This window comes from Amaranthus tricolor, chromosome 4 (genome assembly GCF_026212465.1).
Source record: "Amaranthus tricolor cultivar Red isolate AtriRed21 chromosome 4, ASM2621246v1, whole genome shotgun sequence".
NCBI lineage: Eukaryota > Viridiplantae > Streptophyta > Magnoliopsida > Caryophyllales > Amaranthaceae > Amaranthus > Amaranthus tricolor.
In genome coordinates, this window is record NC_080050.1 from 19187121 (window position 1) to 19210094 (window position 22974).

General features: G+C 34.0%; 1 protein-coding gene across 1 annotated transcript; it reads left to right on the plus strand.

The window, feature by feature from the left end:
• The first annotated feature begins 12562 nt into the window (after positions 1 to 12562).
• LOC130810549 (uncharacterized) lies at positions 12563 to 22905 on the plus strand. Its single transcript, XM_057676653.1, has 3 exons — positions 12563 to 12802; positions 13935 to 14052; positions 22316 to 22905. The coding sequence occupies exons 2-3, from the start codon at positions 13947 to 13949 to the stop codon at positions 22516 to 22518; spliced, it is 309 nt and encodes a 102-aa protein (XP_057532636.1). The 5' UTR covers positions 12563 to 12802; positions 13935 to 13946; the 3' UTR covers positions 22519 to 22905.
• The last annotated feature ends 69 nt before the right edge of the window (positions 22906 to 22974 follow it).

Consider the following 22974-nt stretch of genomic DNA (forward strand, 5'->3'; position numbering starts at 1 on the left):
GAGTGAGACAATACAGTATGGAGAGGTAACCCCTATGCAAGTCTCTACCATTGGCAACATGCCTTACTTCGGTGCCTATGGTTAAGTATGCATACCCCCGTGGTGGCTCATAATGACCCCATAAACCGCGAGCAAAATCTTTCCACCAATCGACGACATACTACGTCTACTTTAAAGTTAGTGAGGTCATACTACCTCTACTCATCAAGTTATTGAAATCATATCTCTTGATTAAGAAAGCATAACATCATCTTCATACTTTATTTAATATATTATTATTATTATTATTATTATTATTATTATTATTATTATTATTATTATTATTATTATTATTATTATTATTATTATTATTCCTTTATAACAACCAATCTACGATGTACAAAGTTTTACTGCATGTACGTACCTTAAGGAAGTAAAAGCAAATTCTAAACATACTTATCAACTTCTCATTACGAATCGATTTCTATCAACTTCTCGTTACGAATCGATTTCCTACATGATTCAATCGTACGTATGGGAATAAGCACACATTCACACTTTCTCAAGCCACAATCAAAACACACACCCACATCTAACACCAAGCCACTCTGCAACAAATTCATGATCACCCAATACACTTCATAATAACAACACAAACATCACATACAATTCAAATTTAATAATCTGTCCAGAACAGCATGCTAGCACTGTCAAAATGAAATTCCAACTTCACCGTTGCGTTCGAAAGGCATCAAAACCCCCGGGTACCAATTTTCATGATTTTTAAAATGCCCTAAGTATTTTTAACATAATTTAGAGCCAAAAAGTGCTCGAAACGTCTTTTTTTCGGCTAATTAACAAATCCTACGGGATTCTTCAATTTACTCAAAATTTCTTACCATAACAACATTAAAACATTTTGTCCAAATTTTATTTCTAACATAATCCTCATCTACTCAACTTTAAATTACTCAACTATACTTAATATTCATCAAATAACATGTTTAAACCAAATCTAATCATATCTCATGTAATTTCTCTTATAAACCAAGTATATAATTTCTGAAAAAAATTTATTCCTTGCATATAAATAATTTAGTTACATAATACTTAGATTTAATTTGTGGGCTTAAGCTTAAATGGATAAACTAACAATTTTGGGCTTAACTAAGCATCCTAACCCAACTTTAATAATATAAACTAATAATATGTTAGCCCATTACCATGAAAAAGGTGTAACCTTTTTGATTAAATAAATTATTTTCTAATAAAATAATATTAATAAGTACAATATTAATTCAGAAAATGTCGGGGTGTTACACGATCCCTCTCTTAGAGCCCTTTGGACTCTTGGGCTTTAATTTAAATTTATACAATTTAATTAGTGTAAGCATGCAATTAAAATAATTAAAATAAATAAGATACAAATGATTATTACCTTGGTAGTGAATCGGACCCAAGCATATGGCCATGTGACGAAACTACCTTAGGCGTCTGATAGTTTCTCAAGGGTCCATTCTGGCATTGGCACCGGAAGTGAGAAATTTTCAAACCCCTTTACAATAGTTTCAACGGTCACACTTATGTGGCCACCTATAACAGGCATGGAATGCACTGTTTGGCCCTCTTTGGTTGGCTGTGCCACACTTTATGCAACCTCAGTTAAGTCGCCACCACTAGCAACACCTAACTGAGGCAACAAAAGAGAATAAGGAGTCGCCTCCTTAAAATTGTGTCGTTTAGTATAATTAGCATCATAATAAAATATTAGAACACATTGCAATTTAAATTAATAGGTGCTTATATATTTAAAAACTATGTACCTTTACCACAGGCTTGGGTGTTGGCTCAGGATTTTGAACAACGGAGTTCACAGTCTTTGATGTGGCATTTTGGGCTTCGGAGGGTAGTAATGGGCTGGGGTGTTGGATTTTGAGCTACGGGGGTAATGGGCTCGGGTGTTCGTCCGACCGAAACCTTAGTATCCCCATGTTGACTTTGCTGATCCTCGATTTGCCAAGTCTACAGTGGGTGCTCCCATCTTCTGCCAAATGAATGCAACTTTGTCGAGAACATCCTTCGTAATTTCCCTTCTCAGGGTCGCTACTTCTTTAGGTGGCATCATTCTAGATTGAGTAGCGACACACTCTTTGCCGAAGGCCTTCTTTAACCCCACGCGGACCCCTCCTTTTCCGATTACCCGCCCTTTATGGTTTTTCCCTAAGATCATATGCAATGCATCAACATTGCCTCTAGGGGTGAACTCCCTCGTTGCTTCTTTTTCCATCCAGCCTATCTGTTCAAATACAAAGTGACTTATATAACAATTAGTTTAAGTACCTTCTTTGCTCTCGAATTAGTATTGGTAAATTTACCACTTGAATCTCGGGAATGAAGTCCGCAGTACTAATCTTGCACCCGATCTCCAGCATGAGAATCAAGTTTAAAGGGATCAAGAACTTTACTATAAATTGTGTTGAGGAACGAACATAGCTCGATAATAGCATATCTCACATGTTTTGGAAGTATTCCACGGATTGCAATCGGTAAGAACACTTGCATCATCACATGGCAATCGTGAGATTTCATGCTACCCAAATTCAACTCACCATTTAGGGTCACAAATCTCTTCATGTTGGATGAGTACCCAGACGGAACCTTAATGCCATATAAAGACTCACAAAATGTCTGCTTCTCTGCCTTGGACAATGTGTAGCAAGCTGGAGGCAATTAATATTTTTCATTACTCATCTTCTTCTTACTACCCTTTCCCTTGTTACTGCCACCAACTTCATCAGCTCTATTTCTTTTCTAACTCACCTTAACCTGTAGCCACAACTCCGGACGAATACCTTTACATTCAAAGTAATCTCGCACGATCTTAACATCCTTTGTCTTACCTGGAATGTTCATGAGCTTCTCGAGTATGGCATCGCATACATTTTTCTCTATTTGCATAACGTTAAGACAATGCCTAACCTGTAGATCTCTCGAATATGGAAGCTTCCAAAAGATTGATTCTTTTTTCCATAGTCGGTCTTCACCCCCTTGCACTTGTTCTGTTTAACCAAATACAATCTCAACTCCCTTAACCAATTCACAAACCTCATAACCGACCAAAGGTCGACGAGCTACATGGTCCTTAACCTCCCCGTTGAACATCTTTTTCTTCTTACGATATTGGTGATCTCGTGGGAGGAACTTTTGATGGTGCATGAATACATGTTTGTACGTAGGAATCCACGTGGATTCCATGTCATCGATACATATTGGGCATGCTTTCTTCCCTTTGTTCTTAAACCCTGATAAGAGCATTGCATGCGAGGGGAACTCCTCATTAGCATGTGCATCAAACACAGAAACGCTTTCATCCCACATCTTTCTCAAATCCTCAACGAGAGGTGCAAGTAGGGATGACAATGTGTATTGGAATCCACCCAGATCCGTGAATCCGTATCCGTTTTCACGGATCTGGATCCTAAAAAATAGACCCGTCGGATCCGAATCCATTTAAATTTCACGGGTTCGGATCCAGATCTAAGAAAAATACCCAGACTCGGATCCTCGCGGATCAGGAGGACCCATTTTATTTTTTTTATACTTTAAATATATATAATGTAAATATGTAATCTTGCATTCTTTTCCCTCCCATTTCCCTAAGATTGAGTTACTCAATCTTACTATCTGACTTAGACTACTCCTATTCCTTATTTCCTATTTTCCTCCCAGCCCTAAGCTCCCACACCCACAGTCCCACTCCACGAAAACCCTAATCCCCAATCCCCAATTTTGGCAATTCCCAACTCCCACGGTTCCTCTCTTCTTGCTCCTCACAGCCACCGCGACAGGGTCTTCCCCCCCTCCTCACAGGCGGCCGGTGGATTTGAGGGTAATAAACCCTAATTTTGATTTTTTTCCTACAATTCTTTTGATTTATGTTGAGTAGTTTTTGATTTATGTTGAGTTTAGTTGTTTTGATTGAGTTATTTTTTATGTTGAGTAGTTTTTGATTTATTTGAGTTTAGTGGTAGATTTATGTTCAGTTTAGTTGTTTTGATTGAGTTAGTTTTTTATGTTGAGTAGTTTTTGATTTATTTGAATTTAGTGGTAAATTTATGTTGAGTTTAGTTGTTTTGATTGAGTTTTTTTTTATGCTCAGTAGTTTTTGATTTATTTGAGTTTAGTGGTAGATTTATGTTGCGTTTAGTTGTTTTGATTTACGCTGAGTTGAGTAGTTTTTGATTTATGTTGAGTTGTTGATTTATTTTTTTTTTTATCACATTAAAACCAATATTCCAATAATCCAATTGATGACTAGTAAATTTATCACAGTGTATTGTTGAGTAAATGGATAATCAAAATGATGGTGGTTCTAGTCAACCTACTAAGGATCATATTCATGAATCATATGAGGAATTTGAGGGTAATGTTGATGTTGAGATTGAGAATGAATCTACAGAACAAAGTAGTGTTAAAAGTAAGAAATTAACTTCAGAAGCATGGACTTATTTTGACCTTGTACATGTGAATGGTGTACAAATGGCAAAATGTAAGACTTGTAAGAAAACACTTTCCTACATAGGGAGTAGTGGAACTTCACATCTTCTTAAACATGCTAAAAAAACATGTTCAAGTAGACATTTAAACCTTGCAGCTAATCAATCACAATAAAAAGTGAAAACAGAAATCGATGGATCTTCTTACTTAGCAGTTAATGAAAAGCCAAAGAAAGTGGTTTTTGATCAAGAAGTATCAAGGAAAGAATTGATGAAAATGGTGGTAATGCATAAGTATCCTTTATCAATGTTTGACCACATTGGTTTTAGAAACTTTGTGAGAAGTTTAAATGACAACTTTAAGATGATTTCGAGAAACACATTGAAAAATAATGTAATAAAAACGTACAACACCGAGAGGAGCTCTCTTAAAGTCTTGCTGGAGTATAATGTGGGTAGAATTGCAATAACAACTGACATGTGGACTGCCTCTACTCAAAAAAAGGGGTATATGGCTGTGACGTCACATTTCATCGATGAAGAATGGATTTTACATAATAGAACTCTAAGGTAATTTCTTTTCCTCTCATTTAAATTTCATTGCTATTGAATTTTTAATTATTTATGTGAATTTATTTAAACTTGAATCCATGTTGGTGTGTGAATTTTGTTTAGGTTTTGTTATGTTCCATATCCACATAACAAAGGGGTTCTTGCCAAGATATTATTAGATTGTTTTTCTCAATTCACCTTGGAAAATAAAATCTCTTCTATTGTTGTTGATAATGCTACCACAAATGATGCAATGATGAATGTCTTGATGGATAAATTAGAAACTAGTTCTTTAATATTGGGTGGGGATTTTGTGCATATGAGGTGTAGTGCTCACATTCTTAACTTGATTGTGAGAGATCGTTTAGTTGTCATTGATTTTGCTATTTGCAAAGTTCGAGCACTAGTGGAAAAAAATGCATTTGCTGCTCATTATTTGCTGCGGTTTTTGTGTATTAGCAGCAAAAAATAGGAAAACGTATTAAAAAAATATATATACTCTAATTGTGTTGCATTTTGGATGTCTACTCCTAAAAGAATTGAAAAGTTTGAGGAAGCTTGTCGCCTTTTTAATGTGACTAAACCTAAAAGGGTGAGTCTTGATTGTAAAACTATGTGGAACTCCACATATGATTTGCTTGACACTTGTTTGCCTTTTAAAGAAGTTTTTAATAAGTTGAAATGTCTACATAGAAGGTTGAATTTTGATGTGCCTAGTGATCATGATTGGCAAATGATTACTCTTGTTTATCAAAAGTTGGAAGGCAACTACGGTTTTTTCTGGTAGAAAGCATCCAACTTCAAATTTGTATTTTCGTAATGTTTGTGAGATTAAACTTGCATTAACTAAGTGGAGGCAAAATGACAATAGTGAGATCATTAGAAAAATGGCTGAGAAAATGGTAGAAAAGTTTGACAAATATTGGGATCATACTAATGAGCTTTTGGCCATTGCGGGCATTTTAGATCCGAGAAATAAGATGGATTGTGTAGTGCATTATTTTAAGAAATTCTATGGAGATGATGCCAATGCTAAAGTGGAAAGAGTAAGAAATACTCTTTATAATCTTTTCGATGAATATAAAAGTAAATGTAATGTGAATGAAAGTTCACCTGCGGAAACATAATTTGAGGATCTTGGTGATGAGGATGATTTTGCTAGGACTAAGAGACAAAAAATTGATTATGTGCCCATTCAACGTGAAATTGATCAATACTTAGATAGTTAAACTTTGCCGGAGGATAATGAATTTAGAATATACTTGCATGACAGAAGAGAGACCAAAGCTAGCCAACTTTAAGAAAAGTTGCCAAAGAAATTCTTGCAATTCCTGTCTCATCGGTTGCTTTGGAAAGTGCATTTAGCACGGGTGGAAGGGTAGTTAGCGCTCACCGTTCTAGGCTTCATTCTCAAACAGTGGAGGCTTTGATGTGCTTGCAAAATTGTATGGTTGATGATCTCAAAGGTAATTTTATACTAATTTGCACATTTAATATTTTACAAACTAATGTAATTCTATTTTTCGTTATTGAAGTTAATTTTGAAGGAACTTATGCTTGTTCAACTATCAACGAAGAGGGTGAGGATGTGGAAACAATGGAGATTCTTGATATGGTATTTATTTTGCGTTATAAATTTATAATTTTATATTTAAATTTTTTAAAATTGCATCTATTAATGAGTTTTTTTTGGTTTGTAGGATCTTGATGATGTTAGTGTTGAAGAATTTTGACAAATTGGGAAGATTGGATGACTAAGAATATGAATGATCGACTTTTGTTAATTATATTATGTTATCTTGAATGGAAGATTATGTATCAGGTATATTTATTTATGTAACAAACAACTTTAATGTGTTTGTTGGATATTTTCAAAACAATTTTAAGTCGTATAATGTTTTTTTGGGTGATCGATTGTGAAATTATATATATTATTATCATTAGTCTATAAATATAGTTTTATTGCAATCTCAACACCATTCAAAAATACAAAAAAAAAAAAAAAAAAAAAGCAAAAACAAGTCAGACCCGTTTTGGACTCGGATCCAGTACTAGATCGCAGTATCCACGGATCCAGATCTGGGTCTTGCAAAACTAGAACCGTGGATCCGGGCTCGGATCGGGATCCTGCTTTTCAAAATGGATATGGATCCGGGTCCACCTGGACCCAGTCCAGATCCGACCCGCTGCCATCCGTAGGTGCAAGATATACATCTATGTCATTGCCAGATTGTTTTGGACCCGAGATAAGAAGCGAAAGCATAATGTACTTACGCTTCATACATAGCCAAGGTGGTAAATTATAGATCACTAACAGTAACAGCCAAGTACTTGTTGAGAACTAAGATTGCTGAATGGGTTCATTCCATCCGTACACAGTCCGAGCCTTAAATTACGAACTTCATCCCCAAATGTCTTATGCAACCTATCAATACTCTTCCACTTCGGAGAATCAGATGGATGTGTGAGCAAGTAACCTTTCTTCACCCTATCTGCATGCCACCTCAAATTTAACGCATCTTTCTTTATAGAAAACAAGCGCTTGAATCTAGGTATTATTGGAAGATATCACAATACCTTAGCTGGGTGTCCTTTAACATTTCGAGCCCTTTTACGCTTGTAACGCGATAACCCACACCTAGGACACTCTTCTAAGTTCTCGTTTTCATTCCGATACAATACACAATCATTCGGACACGCATGAATTTTCTGGTACTCTAAGCCGAAAGGACACATGAGCTTTTTGGTATAATATGACGACTTTGGAAGTTCATTTCCCTCAGGAAGCATCTCACCTAATGCTTCTAATAACGTTGTGAAACTACTGTCACTCCATTTGAACTTTGACTTAATGTTGAAAATTGTCAACATTGCTATTAATTTGGTGAACTTTGTACATCCAAGGTACAAAGGCTTTTGAGAAGCCTCTGTCAACAAGTCAAAAACACTAGGACGTTTTCCTAACTCATCCTCAACTCCCTCCATCATCTCATCAACACGATCTACATCTTCATCGACATTCTCTTCATTTGTCTCATACCCATCAACACGATCTACTACATTCTCATTGACATCCACATTATTGACATCCTCAACAACACTTTTTTCTTTGTAAACTCCCTCCTCACCATGCCAAACCCAAACATGATATTGAGGCCTAAACCCACGTCGAAGTATGTGCTCCCTAAGGATATCAACACTATCTACCTTTTAATACATTGCCACACTTGATACATGGGCTATAAAAACCAACTCCCCCCGTCCTAACTTGATGTTCAACGACAAACTACAAAATTCTAATACGTCATCAATAAATTCTGACAATTCAATGCTTCCATACATCTAAGAATGATCTTTTGTCATCCTAAGTGTGATTAATTAATTCAAAACAAAATTAATAATCATTTTTAAACATATATACTTATTTATACCAAACATATTTAACCTTAAAAATATATACTTATTTATACTTAACATATTTAACCCTAAATATATACTTTATATTTTAATTCTATATAAGCACTACTCATTTAAAATAATTAACATTGTATACTTCATACTTCGTATTCTAATTCTATATAACCAAACATATTCTAATTCTATACTTAATACATCAATATTAAGCCTAAAAATGAATTATTTAACCCTAAAAATATGTATATTCTATCTAATTCTAATAATTAAAACATATGTACAACAACAAACCACATTTAACAAAATACACAAATAAATAACAAATTAATAACATAAACTTGAAAATGTCAAACTCACAAATAATTGACATCTTAAGCACTAAATTACGAGTAAAACAATAACAATATGAACTTGCAAAGTTAAAAAGATAAATAAAATTACCTTGATTTCGTGGGTTAAGTAATCTACAATGTAAAACAAAAACAAAATTAGTACAAAAAAAATTAGCCCTAAATTTCGTGGGTTTTGAATAGCTAGCAAAACTTAAGGGATTAATATATTGAAAATAGAAATTATACCTCAATTTCGTGGGTTTTTAAGATGAACAAGAACAATGCTTTGAACAAGAAGATGAAGAATTCGTGGGTTTTGAACAGGAACAATAGCTGTTCGTGGGTTTTGAAGAACACAATAGTTTAGCTTTTGTTTCGTTGGTTTAGCAGCTGTTCGTAGGTTGAAGAACGAAGAAGATGAAGAATTCAAGAGCAACAGTAGTAGTGTTTTTCGTGGGTTTTAGAAGGGTTAAAGTTTTGTTAACGTTATAATGAAACAATATCTCGTAGCTTATTTAATAAGAAGGATATGCGACACGCGTTTTAAATATTTTACTATAATTCCATATTTTAAATATTAGTTTATTTGTTTCCATTTTTTTACTTTGAGGTTCTGTATTATAAATGACTATGATTAAATCGTGTAAATATTTATTTGATATAATCATTAATTATTTGCTTAATTTAAAATTGCGACGTAGACATTTTTAATCCAATCAAAAAAGACAAATGACACAATCATCCTAAGTCTACCACTTGTTATTATACAACAAAATTAATAGATTGATGATTGTTCGTTCTCGGTGCCGATAGATGTAGTTATCAAAGTTAAATCTCTATTATTATTTGTTATTGTTTGCATTGAATTTTATTATTGTAAGTAGGCATTAAAAAATACTGTAGGTGGACATTAAGAATATGGTAAGTACGCTAGTAAACTAAGTTTCTCGGTAGCATTAAGAATATTATAAGTAGACATTTTCTGTACTTTTTCGGTAGACATTAAGTATATTATAAGTAGGTATTAAAGATAATGTAAGTAGACATTTAAAATATTTTTTCGGTGGACATTAAATATATTGTAAGTAGGTATTAAGGATAATATAAGTAAGCATTAATGATATAGTGAGTGAATATTAAAGTTTGAGAAAATTATAAAAAACTACCTAACATATACCCCATTTTGCAAAAAACTACCTTATATAAAATTTTTTGCAAAAAACTACCTTATATAATACTTTTGTTTGCAAAAGAGTACCTTTTAACGGTTTGCAGGGTTTGACTGTGTTAATTAACGGTTGACCATCACGTGTTTGTCACGTGAGCCTCTAATGCTTTATATGTTCTTCATTTCAGAACCTTCATTGCATTTGCTCCTCCTTTTCATTCGAAAAACCCTAAATAGTTGCTGTAATGTGTCTTTGTCCCTTCTTTCTATCAATCCCTAATTTCCAATCCCTTAATTGTTGCTGTAATTAGTAATTTCTTCTTCTTCTTCTACCGAAAAATCGAAAGCTGAAAAATGTGGGTGTGGAGTTCCCTTTGCAAGGAGGGTTTCATGGACCAAGGAAAATCCAGGAAGAAGGTTCAAGACTTGCGTTTTTTATGATCCTGATACAAATTGGAGGGGATGCAAAAAGTTTATATGGGTTGATGAACCTGAAATGACTATTTGGCAAAGAGAAGTCACTAACAAACTTGTGGAGGAGAAGCAACATTTGGCAACTGAAATCAAGATTTTGACATCAAGGGTTTGTTGCTTGGAATATGAAAAGGAACAAGCAATTTCTGAAATTAAAAGGATTAAGAAGAAATGGATGAATGAGAGGAAGCAGGGAAATCAGTTTTCAAGCTTTGTATTAGGGTTTTTCTTTTGTTTTTTGTTGGTGTTTCTTGTATTAATCAAGGCTAGTAATTGAAGTTGAGGACCTATTTAAGAATAATTGTAACAGTGATTTGGGTGTTGTAACTTGATCATGATGAATAAATGAATAAAGTTATTATTTTTTCCATTTAATTTCTTTGCAGGTACTGTAAATACACTTATGTTTATGTATTGTCTGTTGTATTTGCTATGTTGTGCTTGCTTTCTACCTTGTTGTGTTTGCCTTCTGCCTGGAACAACAGCATACAGTGTGTAAGTGTGTTGCAGCACCCAAACATAGTCATGCTGTGTGTGCCTACTACTTGGAACATTGATTTGCAGGACTATTTAAGCTTTCTTTTTCCTTGCAAACACTGATTTGCTTAGTTGCACAAACAACAACTGATTAGTTGAAAAAACATTGATTTGCACAAACTTAAAATGAATGAATGAATTCTTTTGTGTTGGTTTTGTTGGAATTCAGTTGGCTCTGTACAGCATATAGCATATAGCATGCTAAGTTGATCCTGTACACAACATATAGCATACACAACAGATCAAACAACATATGGCTCTGTACACAACATACAGCATATACAAAACAGCAATGATCAAGTGCAGTACATACTCAACACTGATTCAACTGCATGCTAAGTTGATCCTGTACAACATACACTGATTCTGTACACAACTACATACAGCAAGTTGCACAACACATGTTTGCATTCAGTAGGCACAACACAACTTCTCAGTGATTTGCTTACATTCTTTTCAAATACTAAGTCAATGAAACAAAGTACATTCACAATTCAAATAGTGATTTGGTTACATTCTGTTCAACACAGTACAACTCAAATACTTAGTTAATTTACATTAATTCAGTACATTATATTTGACTTAGTTGATCCACTACACATGAAGTCAATGCTGCTGGTGCACTTTGAGTTTGTTGACTACTAGAGCAAGGAACATCATTTGGTGTGGACTGTTGTGTAGAAGAAGTTCCCATTTTAGGCCTTCCACCCTTTGACTTCGTCTTTGTTGGTTGTGATTTGGCTGGATTCTTGCATCCCTTTTTGTAGTGACCTAAGTCACCATAATTACCACATCTCCGTTGCTTGAATTCTCGAACAGCACTTAAAGGCTTCTTACATCCTTTACCTTCATCAGCTTCTTTTTTTCTTTTGCTCAACATCAACATCTACATTTGCTATTTCCAATTCATCCACAACCTCATGTGCCACATCAGATCTTTCGACCTCCACCTCATCTACCCTAACATTGCCCAACTCAATTGCCAACTCAGAATGCTGCATTTTCGAAGTACTTGCTTTTTTCCAGATTTTCAATTTCTTCATCTTATTCAATTATCTAAATTAGGAACCCTAATCAATTATTCACACACAACATCAATCAATTAACAAATTACAAGATAAAAACAGAAACTTTGGAAGAAAAAACCGCAGCCAAAGGAAGCAGATTACTAAACCGAAATCAATTTAAAAGACAAAAAAAACAACTACAAAGAACAAAACCTTAATTGAGTAGTACTACGTACCTCTAAAGGTTAGATGTTTCAGCAAGAAGATATCGCAAGGAAGAAGATGTTTCAGCAAATTCAAGAAGTTAGACCATTGATTAGTTCGAATGAAGAATGGGAAGCAAATGGCGGAAGGATTGTGAAATGAAGAAGAAGAAAAGAATTATAAGCTCACGTGACAAACACGTGATGGTCAACCGTTAATTAACACGGTCAAACCCTGCAAACCGTTAAAAGGTACTCTTTTGCAAACAAAAGTATTATATAAGGTAGTTTTTTGTAAAAATTTTTATATAAGGTAGTTTTTTACAAAATGAGTATATATTAGATACTTTTTTATAATTTTCTCTTAAAGTTTTAAGGGGTTGGGGCTGCAATCAAAATCACCATTAACATATATAACTGTAATCGTCCAAGTTCATCTATCCTTCAATCAATACTCGAATACTATCTGCTGAGATCAATTTTCTAACAAAAAATTGCACCACATCTCTATTTTGCGAAGAATTTACCGTTCTTTTTTTTTTTTTTTTATTTTTTTTTTTTTTATTTTTTGTGTTGGAGTAACTGAAAACTGAAATTGCTGAAATATTTTCTCTCTCATCCAAGGACAATCCTCTATAAGGTACTCTCTCTACTTCTCCCTTCTGCCTTGCTGATATATTCATTTCGTACTTAACACTGTAATTGTTTAATTTTAATTGTATATCATTTTTTATGATGTGGTGTTTGTAATTTATTTGGGGACAAATAATCTAGGGTTTCGTATTGATTGACGACGTTGTTCATGTAAAGAATAATTGAGCTGTGCTTGAATGTCTGCGCTCAATGATAGATAGAGATTATAAAGTCTTGAAATTTGGAGAGGGAAGAAAAGAATGAAATTGGGAAAGCGAAGTCAAGTAGAGACTTATGCTGTGCTTGAATGTCTGGGTGTATTTATATTTTGGGCGCTTTTAATTTTCTGGAAAATAAAAGCTGTTTTTTTAACTGTTCTATTTATATATGAGTGTATCTATGTTGTTTCTGTACGCTCTTTAACTTAGACACAATCGTCTGTTGCAAATTACAATTACTGAGATAGAAGCAATTTGAAACCGTTGTAGGGGTCGAGTTTCGGAACCTTCTTTTGTTGAATCTCTGTCTACTTAATTATCTACTTGCCTTGATGTTGGGTCCAAACATCATGCATTTATTTTTTGTTTGGACAAACAGTGACTGATCTTGCAACGAATTTAAGATAAATTCATGCCCTGTACTACAATAATTAAGAATTATCATTGAAAAGTTACTGGAAGAGTTTAGTTTGGGGTAGTGGAATGACAATTCTGCTCTTTTTGTATATATAAAGATGTGTTCTATCATAACTAGTTTCTGTCAAGAAAAAAGGTACAGCACCAATAAATCTATAAGATATTTTGTATAATGTACCATTAAACTTGTTAAAACTAGCTCTACTTGATGACTGATGTTCAATGGTGGATATTGCTATTACTTCTATAAACCTGTTGCACCTAGAGGATAATCAATTTTTCTAGGATAAGCCATTAATTGTGCTCCAATATGTTTACCATGCTCAACAGCTTTGTTTTATAAAGTTATAAATACCACCAAAAAGGTTGACTTGATTAAACATTTTTCTTTTTGATAGTTTGCAACCTTGTTTTTCATGTTTAGGCATGTTTTTACAACACATTTAATAGTCTTCATGCAAATATATCATAGTAGTTGATGATGATATCTTATATATGTTGTAGTGCTTTAAGGCTATGGCGAGAACAGCTGAAGTAGTGAAGAAGTTTTTTGTTGCCTCAATATTTATGTGGATTCTTCCGGTTGCTATTGTATATGGCTTTCAAAACAATATGTTTCCAGGTAATCCATTTAAATACCAACAAGTGATTTTAAATCTTTCATAGAGCATTGTTACTTTTTATCTATGTGATGACTTTGGTCTATGATCCTTTAGATAGTAGGGCATGTTGAAAATCATTTTTTTATCGTTGACATACCCTACCTGAGAATAATATTAGAATTTTTGTTACTCTGTTCATGAAAGACATAAGCTATAGCCCACACTTAGTTGCTTTTGTTTGCAGCTTGTTGTAAGGTCATGAGAAAATTGATGTACAAAAAAGCTCATTTTTGAGATATCTCTAAGAGAAAAAGGTTTTGGGTCATTGGGTGTCTTACATCATTGTCAATTTGTAGTTGTTATGATTGGTTACTACTTTAGTATATGTGCTTAGACTTGATCATTGGATCACCTTGGTTTTTAATATTCAGTGATGACCATAGCTAAAGATGATTTGAGGATAGAGAGGGGATTACCATTTAATACATGGACTTTTTTCTTGTGAATGATGGAGCTTCTAGGCTTGTATATGGGAACTTAGAAATCACAAAAGTGGGTCTTGGATTTTAACTTATGCTACGACACATTTTTTAAGTATGACTTATGTTTTTGAGTATTTTCTTTAATCGAGACGTGGAGGCTTTGATTTGTTGAATTCGACTATTAATTCTTTATTTTTTGCCGATTGCCAAGAGACTGTCTAAGCTTATTGTTGTTCACACCATAGACTTTGGAAATGGTGAATTGTGACAACTTTGCCTTGTAAGATGCTTGTTTTGTTGTGTGTGAATTTTGTAGGAGTTATAAGCCCCAACGGCCCATTAGTAACCTTTTTGTGCTTCTCTTGCTTGAAGCATGTTGCTTGTATCTAGTTATCTTATAGGCCTGTTCGCCTTGACATTGCCAACACATAGTAGGGCATTGCTGCTAAAGTATATCTTGGCCACATTTTAATATGATATTTAGTATTGCTTTAATTAGAAGGGGTCTTTGGGATTGGTGAGTGTTGATCATTATGTGATGATATTGGATTCTTAGTCTTAATATGCCTAAGGGTGGTATAATTGTGAGGAAGACATAGGCTTCTCAAAACTTCCAACATTCCATTCACCTCATATGTTTGGTGTTGACAATACAAAAAATCTCGACAAGGCGCCTGAGGTTGAGCCGAAAAGTGTAAAATTGCTCTACGGTTAACCTCCAATTGGTATAGGTCTCTGCAACCTTGGTTTCCAAGTCTTGGGAGTATTTAGTTGATCTCTGATTAGGTATTCAAGAGTTATGAGCGTACCGCTATTGCAACATTAGTTGACTTGAGACCTATACTTTTTCTGTTTGATAATACATCTTGTTTTCAGAATTAGCCTTAGTATTTTTTACAGCCTTGACTCTTGCAACTTTTTTATTTATTTATTTATCCTTATTTTTTTTATGGAAGCATGTCATTGAAGATTTGTTGGGTTCTCAATTTACAACAGGAGTGTTGGATGCTTAGTTTTAAAAACGTGAGCGTTGAGCAGGCAATGAGTTGACCAACTTAATAGGTTTAGATAGGTGATTTCGTAAGGCGGCCGACTCTAAATGCCTTACAACACCTAACTCAAGTGCCCTTTTAGTTTTAGCCTCTGATAAAGCCCGTTTGATGCTTAGAAACCACCAATTATGTTTTCACTTCTCTTCTTGAATTCTCTTCTCTTCTTTATTTCTCTTGATTATAGGTTCTCTTTTTTTCTTTTTTTTTTTGGTGTGGGTTTTAGTGTTTTTTCATGGTTTTGTGGTGCCTCACGTGCAAAGGTTAACACCTTCATTTGATGCCCATAGCCTACTATTTGGGAACTATTAGCGACTTAGGGTGCCTCGTGCCTTCTACGACTATAGTTGGAAGCATCTAATTTCAGTCAACTCCTTGACATCTATAGCCAATAGCTGATTATAATATGTTTAGCTATTGGGCTCTTGGCTAGCCTAATATTTGGGAAAGTATTATCTTTGACTTTGTTACTCCTTGTCTCTAATGTGGCTACAATGACTCTAGAGATGTTGAATCCTTGATTATACAAAGGAATTGATTCTTTCTGGTTTTATGTTTTCTATTTGTTGGTTGGGGAGGAGGTGATGGGGATGGGATGGGGTAAGATCTGGCATCTAAGAAGATAAGGATAAAAGGATAGAACAAGGATAATTTAAAGGTAATAATCAAGAACTCTTCGACACATTTAGGAGCTTCTACAATAACGACATTTTAACAAAATTCTCAAATCAACTGCTTCCTTTAATTGAAGGTTTGAGCTACAAACCATTTGCGCGAAATAAAATTCCACAAAGTAATGTTTTTGTTTATCAATTCACTGCTTTGAAATGAAGCATTACAAACTTTTTTTATGGAAAAAGAACATCTAGCATCACCATATACATCCCCTTCTTTGATGAAACTTAACATAATTACTCTTTCACTCCTTGAAAATAAAACTAATAAATTAAACTAAGCTCACATAAATCGTCCAAAGTTGACGAAATATTTAAATTTGACTTAGACTTCATATTTAAATTATGTTGCATTAAGAGCAGCTTATCACATGATTTATGACTTAATTTATGCTAAGAAAATTCTTCACTTCTTAGCTGCTTGGATGAATTTTTGAGGCTTTGAGTCTTGTCCATCATGCTTCACTAATACTTTATTTATAAGGTTGGTTGTTTGTGCGTTGTATCTCTTCACTTTCCATGGCTTTAGGAAAGCATTCACTCCTTTCTTTATTAAACCTATTGACGAGAAAATACTTATGTCAAGAGTTTCACTTCAATGATCATAATCAAGCTTCCTTTTAATGCCCTTGGAAGCACCTCATTGGAACACTAATATGGTTTGTAACTTCATTTTTCACGGCATGTTCACTTGCTTGGTACTTCTTGACTTTGTTTCTTGTAGAATTCGAATGTTAACTACAATACTTAGAACATACGAAGTGTCTTTTGTTGACATTATTTCGAACCCTTAAATGGGCACAACTTCGACATCTTGACCATAGTAAAATTATGGACTTGTGACTGTACCCTTTGACTAATCTTTCAACATTGGGGTTTTGTTTAGGATTTCTTGAGCGCATGATATGTAAAGTGTTGAATCCACATCATTCTCATCCTCTACAAAAAAGTTTGTTATCAAACTTTGTGTAGTACTAAGAGGAAAGATCTGAGGAATATCATCAACTAAGTTTAGGATTTGAAATTACTGCTGTATTTTATTCGTAACTTTTCTGTATAAAGGAACCTATATATATAACATAATTAGAGAAATAAAAAGTCTTAATGATAGGGATCTAAGGAAACTTATTCAAAATAACAACTAATTTCTTCTTAAGATTTATCCCATTTCCCTCCACTCTCCCTTAAGTTGAGTGGTAGGATCTTGAACAACCAACTTGCATAGTGCTTCTACAAATGTTTTGGATGCAAGAACCTTTGTGAGAATATCTATTTGATCTTTCGATCTAATAAAAGGTAGGCCGATGATTTTCCCTTCAAGATTTCAAGATTTCTTTTGTAAAATGTTGATGTATTTCAATATGTTTTGTGCGGTCGTGTTGAATTGGATTTTAAGAAATGCTGATTGCTGCCATGTTATCACTGTAAAGTTGCCATGTTTTCTATTGAGGAAAACCAAGTTCGATCCATAACTTCTGTAGTTCCTTTAGAAATTCCTCTAAACTCTGCTTATGCACTTGATAAGGCAACTTTTTGTTTCGGTCTCTTCCACGTTATTAAATTCCTTCCTACAAGGTAAAGTATCGTGAAGTTGATTTCCATACATCTTCGTCACTTGCCCAATTTGTATCTGTATAAGCCAATAGATCTAAATGATTGTTTTTCTTGTATAAAATACCCGCACCATTTGTTCTTTAATGGTATCTTTTTGTTCTCATAGTTGCTTCCATATGATGTAGTTGTGGAAGATTCATAAATCTACTTACTACTTCCTGGCCTTATGTGAGAAAGATAAATGAAATTTCCAACTATTCCATGATATTGTCTTTTTGAACAAATTCTTACGGCACATCCATAGAACTTAGGTCATATTTTTATTTTTCAACGTGGAATTTTACTTCTTTTCAACTTCCATCTCAACTTTTGTGGGTCATCATCATCATAATTAGTATATCTTGCTTATAGAAGTTATGGTTGGAAGGATAGAACACGAGCCCACACTCTTATCAAAAGGAGGCTGCGGCCGGAGACTATAGTGTAAATATGTGGAATGGTGATGCGGTGATGGGAGTGATGCAGTTATTGTAATGCTTAAATATTTATTGAAATTATAAGATGTCCCATGATACGACCCATAACACGTTTATTTACGGCTTTACAAATGGAAAATATTGGTTCGATGTTCTTGAATACCTCTACACGCGGTCGACACGATGTAATGCGTCCTTATTTTTACACTATGTTGGAGACACCCTTGCCTCGAGAAAGACCTGCAAGTGCATTGAAAACAAAAGACTCAAAATATGCCATAGGCAAGACAAAAAGCAAAGCAAGAGACTACTAACAAACCAAAGAAATATAAAGCAATTGTAAAGACAATAACAAAAATCTTGGCAAAGACAACTACCAATGGTCTACGATACGAATTTTGCGTGTTGTTTTTATTCATAGTCAAGTCCTCAAAGAAGTGCAACTCGCATATGTAATACCTACTGCAACTTAACTTTTGTGGGTAAAGGATTCAGTTTGATTTTTTTCCTCCATTAGTTGTAGTGATGGCATTTGATTTCCCTTCATGCAATGCAATTGATCAAATTTTCATAGACGTCCTAGTAGAATATGACATCCATTTATCGAGAGTACATCATGATATCATGCCACCTTTTATACTAGTAATTACCAATTACAAAGGAAACCAATGCTTCTTGACCTAATATTTCTCACAACTATTTTCTACTTCATGAGGAAACATTTTTCGTTCCTTTTATCTCTCTTAAAAACTCTTTCATGATGATTCCCAAATTTATAAATCATTGTAGAGAATGAATCACCATTGTTTTTATTATCCATATTAGCTTGTGAAATTGGAACGAACATTATTGTTATGTAACGTCATCTTATTGATTGTTATACTCAATGACACTTTATTCAAATTGTTGTTGCTTTGTAGATGACACATATCACACATTATTTTCACACATTTGTCAACACATTAGGATTTAAGTCAACAAAATTATGGTCAAATTCAATCTCTTTAAGGTGGAAAATTCATAACCTAGGTGATGACACTAAATAAAAAACCTTATTATTTGGAGAGATTCCTCTCAAATGAAATCAATCATCATTAAAATAACATTAATTTAATCCACCATTAAAATAACATTAAGTTACCATTAAAAAACATAAATGCCTTAATTTTTTGAAAAAGCAAACCCTAAATTTTTCAAGAGGACCCACTAGCAAAAATAACATAAAAATGCAATAGACCCAACAATTTAAGGAAAATAAAGTCAAAATTTGGCTTTAAATGAAAAGGTGATGAAATTTACCTACCTAGAAAGATTAAAGGAACCCACGGTTCAAGCCTCCACTTGTCGAGTGACGGCAATCGGGTGTCGCCTGATGCAGTTGGGATCCTCGGCTGGCGCTTTGGTGGTGAGGGAAAGGCAGACTGAAGACGTTAGATGGGAGTGCTGGCAGTGGGCTAATGGGCTTTGTGAAGATGTGAAGGGAGCAAGGGATAAAGGAGAAAAAAATGGAGAATGGTGGTAAAATAATGGATTTCTCATTATTTGGTTGCCTTATATATGTTTAAATTGAACCCCAAAAAAGGGTTAGGGAGGCTTGAACCACGGACCAAATTGTTAAAAGACAAGCACTCTATCCAATGAACTAACTTGTTACTACTAATTTTTTGTGCTAATATTTAAGTGATGTCAATTGACATTGCTGACCTCTTTCTAAATCCACCCCTGTATAGGACGACTTCTGTTGTAACTTTTGGCTGTTTTGAAAAACATCTTATGGAGTTTCCCTTCTCCTTCACTAAAGAATATAACTATGATTTTGAACATACAATATGCCGTCGATAACAATGAAAAATAGACCAACGGCCACCTCACACTCTTTGCAAATTATCCATTTTCAACCTAAGCAAACGCAATCTCTCAACACAAGCACTTTTGCATAAATGTCAAAATTCTGCCTAGTTTAATAGCTAGAGCCTAGAGATAGTTGAAAATTTTGAAATAGTAGGTGGATAGAACACGAAAAATGACTAAAAAAAATTATGAAATTTGGATGAAAAAACAAAGAAGGCATACCCCTACAGAGTTGTCTTACTGATTAAGTTTCAGTTTTCTTTTTAGGCTTTTCGTGGTCGATGTTTTTGACATTGTTTTTGGTTAAGCACAAAGAACAAATTCTTTAATGCTTAATCCTTTTCTTTAATGCCAATGGATATGGATTGGGTAAATTAAGATCTAGCTCATAAGAGCTTAAAAATAAAAGGATAGATTATGTATAGTTTGAAGGCAAATACTCGAAATATCTTAGGACACACCTTAGGAACAATTCAGATCTTTAAGCTCTATTGAAAGATACACTTCCAAAAGTGTTTAATCAATAATTAAGTTTTCATAATTAACCTTAATTGAAGGTTTAGGCAATACACAGTTTGTTCGATATAAAATTCTACAAAGGAACTTTTTTTGATCAATTCATGGCTCTAAAATCAACGGACAATTCTATTTATGGAAGAATATCTAACATCAACCTTTACGTCCCCTTCTTTGATGACTCTTCACCATGGAAAAAAATCGTGGATGCGTTTGCGGAAACAATTGCAGTATCGTGAAAAATGGTGTAATAGAGAAATAATGCGGATTACGGCTGATGCGGTATTTTTTTTTTAAAAAAAATCACTTAAAGAGAGTTTTGAACTTATGGTTGCATTTTTGTCGTTGAACTACTATTATTATGCAATAATATGCAACTAGCTATTATGATTGCAATATTTGAGATTCTTTTAGTGTATAATTAATTAACTTATTAGTTATTAATTAATTATATTGTTTATTAACTAAAATTATGAGCAAGTATGATTGTATGATTTAAGTAATCGTAATAATTAAAGTTAATGGGTATTATTGAAGTTTTAACGAGAAAATAATGGGTGTTACACGTTATGTAACGGTCAATTCGGCGGTTTGACCATGAAATTTCATACACTGTTATATAACAAGATTTAACGTCGCGAAAACTTTCATACAGGTTATATAACGGGCGTTACGTAACGTAGTGCGGGAGTTTTTATTCCATGCTTTTCACGATCGTTATATATGACATCCGCCGCATTTGCATACTCTTTTTCACATTATTGTTTGATATAAGTTTCAATGGAGATTTTTAGTCTCATGCATGGTGCAAAAACACGCTCACGGTCACACTTGCGGCACAATGACGCGGAAACAGAGATGATGTAGTTTCCAAGTGCTAAACATCGTCTTAAACCATGAAAATCGCTTGAAACGACCAGAAATGTGGTTTTTGTATACCTCTACAATACGGGTAATATCGGTTCGGTAAATTTGAAACCTTCACAATACCGTCAATACGATATGTAACAACCTTGTTTTTACACGATGGTTTCATGTAGTTTTCATATATAATTGATTCTGATACAATTGTTTGTTGATATAAGATTGACACGAATTGCAGCCAATGCACTGTGGATTTTTGAAAAAAAATTTCATATAAGGGGAGTCTTAAACTTGTAATAGCCTTTTTGTTGTTGAACTAGTATTATTATGCAATAATATCCCTTTAGCTATTGTAGTTGTAATATATGAGGTACGTTTACAGGCTAGTTAATTAACTTATTAGTTAATTATTTTGTTTAACAACCAAAATTACGTGTAAATATAATTTAAGTGATCTAAATAATTAATCTTAATGGGTATTAGTGAAATTTTAACGGGGAGACGAATAACGGTGAACGAGTGTTACACGTTACGTAATGGTCAACGCGGCGTATGGACTGTGAAAATTCATGCACCGTTATATAACGGGATTTAACGTCAAGACAAATCTCAAACATGTTCCATAATGAGCGTTTTGTAATGTAACGGGGTAGTTCTTTTCATCGAGAGAAGTGTTGTCTTGTACTTAGATGCTAGATTGTTATCCTAAACTCCTACTTTTGATGTATGCATAGTACGATTGCTCTTGTTTCGTTTATTATGGATGCAATTAGTTTTCAACTTGTTTTTCATTTCAATTTTTATTGATATATACCAGGAATATCACAGCTTTCCCCTAATCATCAGACTCTAGTGGGTGGTTTTCTGGCTGTGTTTTCTGTCAATGTGGTAATTGCATTTTACATATACTTGGCAATGAAAGAGCCTTCGGATAAGCACGAGCCAGATCCAACATTTGTTGCCCAGGCTAAAGCAAGTATGAACCAAACCAAATCGGGGAGTGGAGAAAAAGAGGAGTAGGACTTGTTGGATGAGCAACCAGCCCAAAATTCATACCTGCCAATCATCATCTGATAAAGGGCAAAGGCTATAGAGGATTACACTATCAATGAGGTAAACATACATTTGCATTGTAGCAACCGGCAAGACACAAGCGGTGAACTAGGTTTTTAGCTTAAATTGCTCCACTAGATTGCTCCATGTTTTACTAACCTTACCTGATCCTTGATTGGAATTTATTTGTAAAACAACCTGAATTTGAGTTGTAACTTGTACCAAAGGATCAATGTTTGGGAGATGTTTTATTATAATACATATAGTTTTAAGATTCAGTTTCCTTCACAAATAACATTAACAATATGTAATACGGTTTATTGGATATATTCAAGTCTATGGGTTCTACTTTAATTGTTTAGGAGTTCCATTCAACGCGCAGCTGTTTAAATTGGCTTCCTTGCTAATCTTGATTAGTAGTTA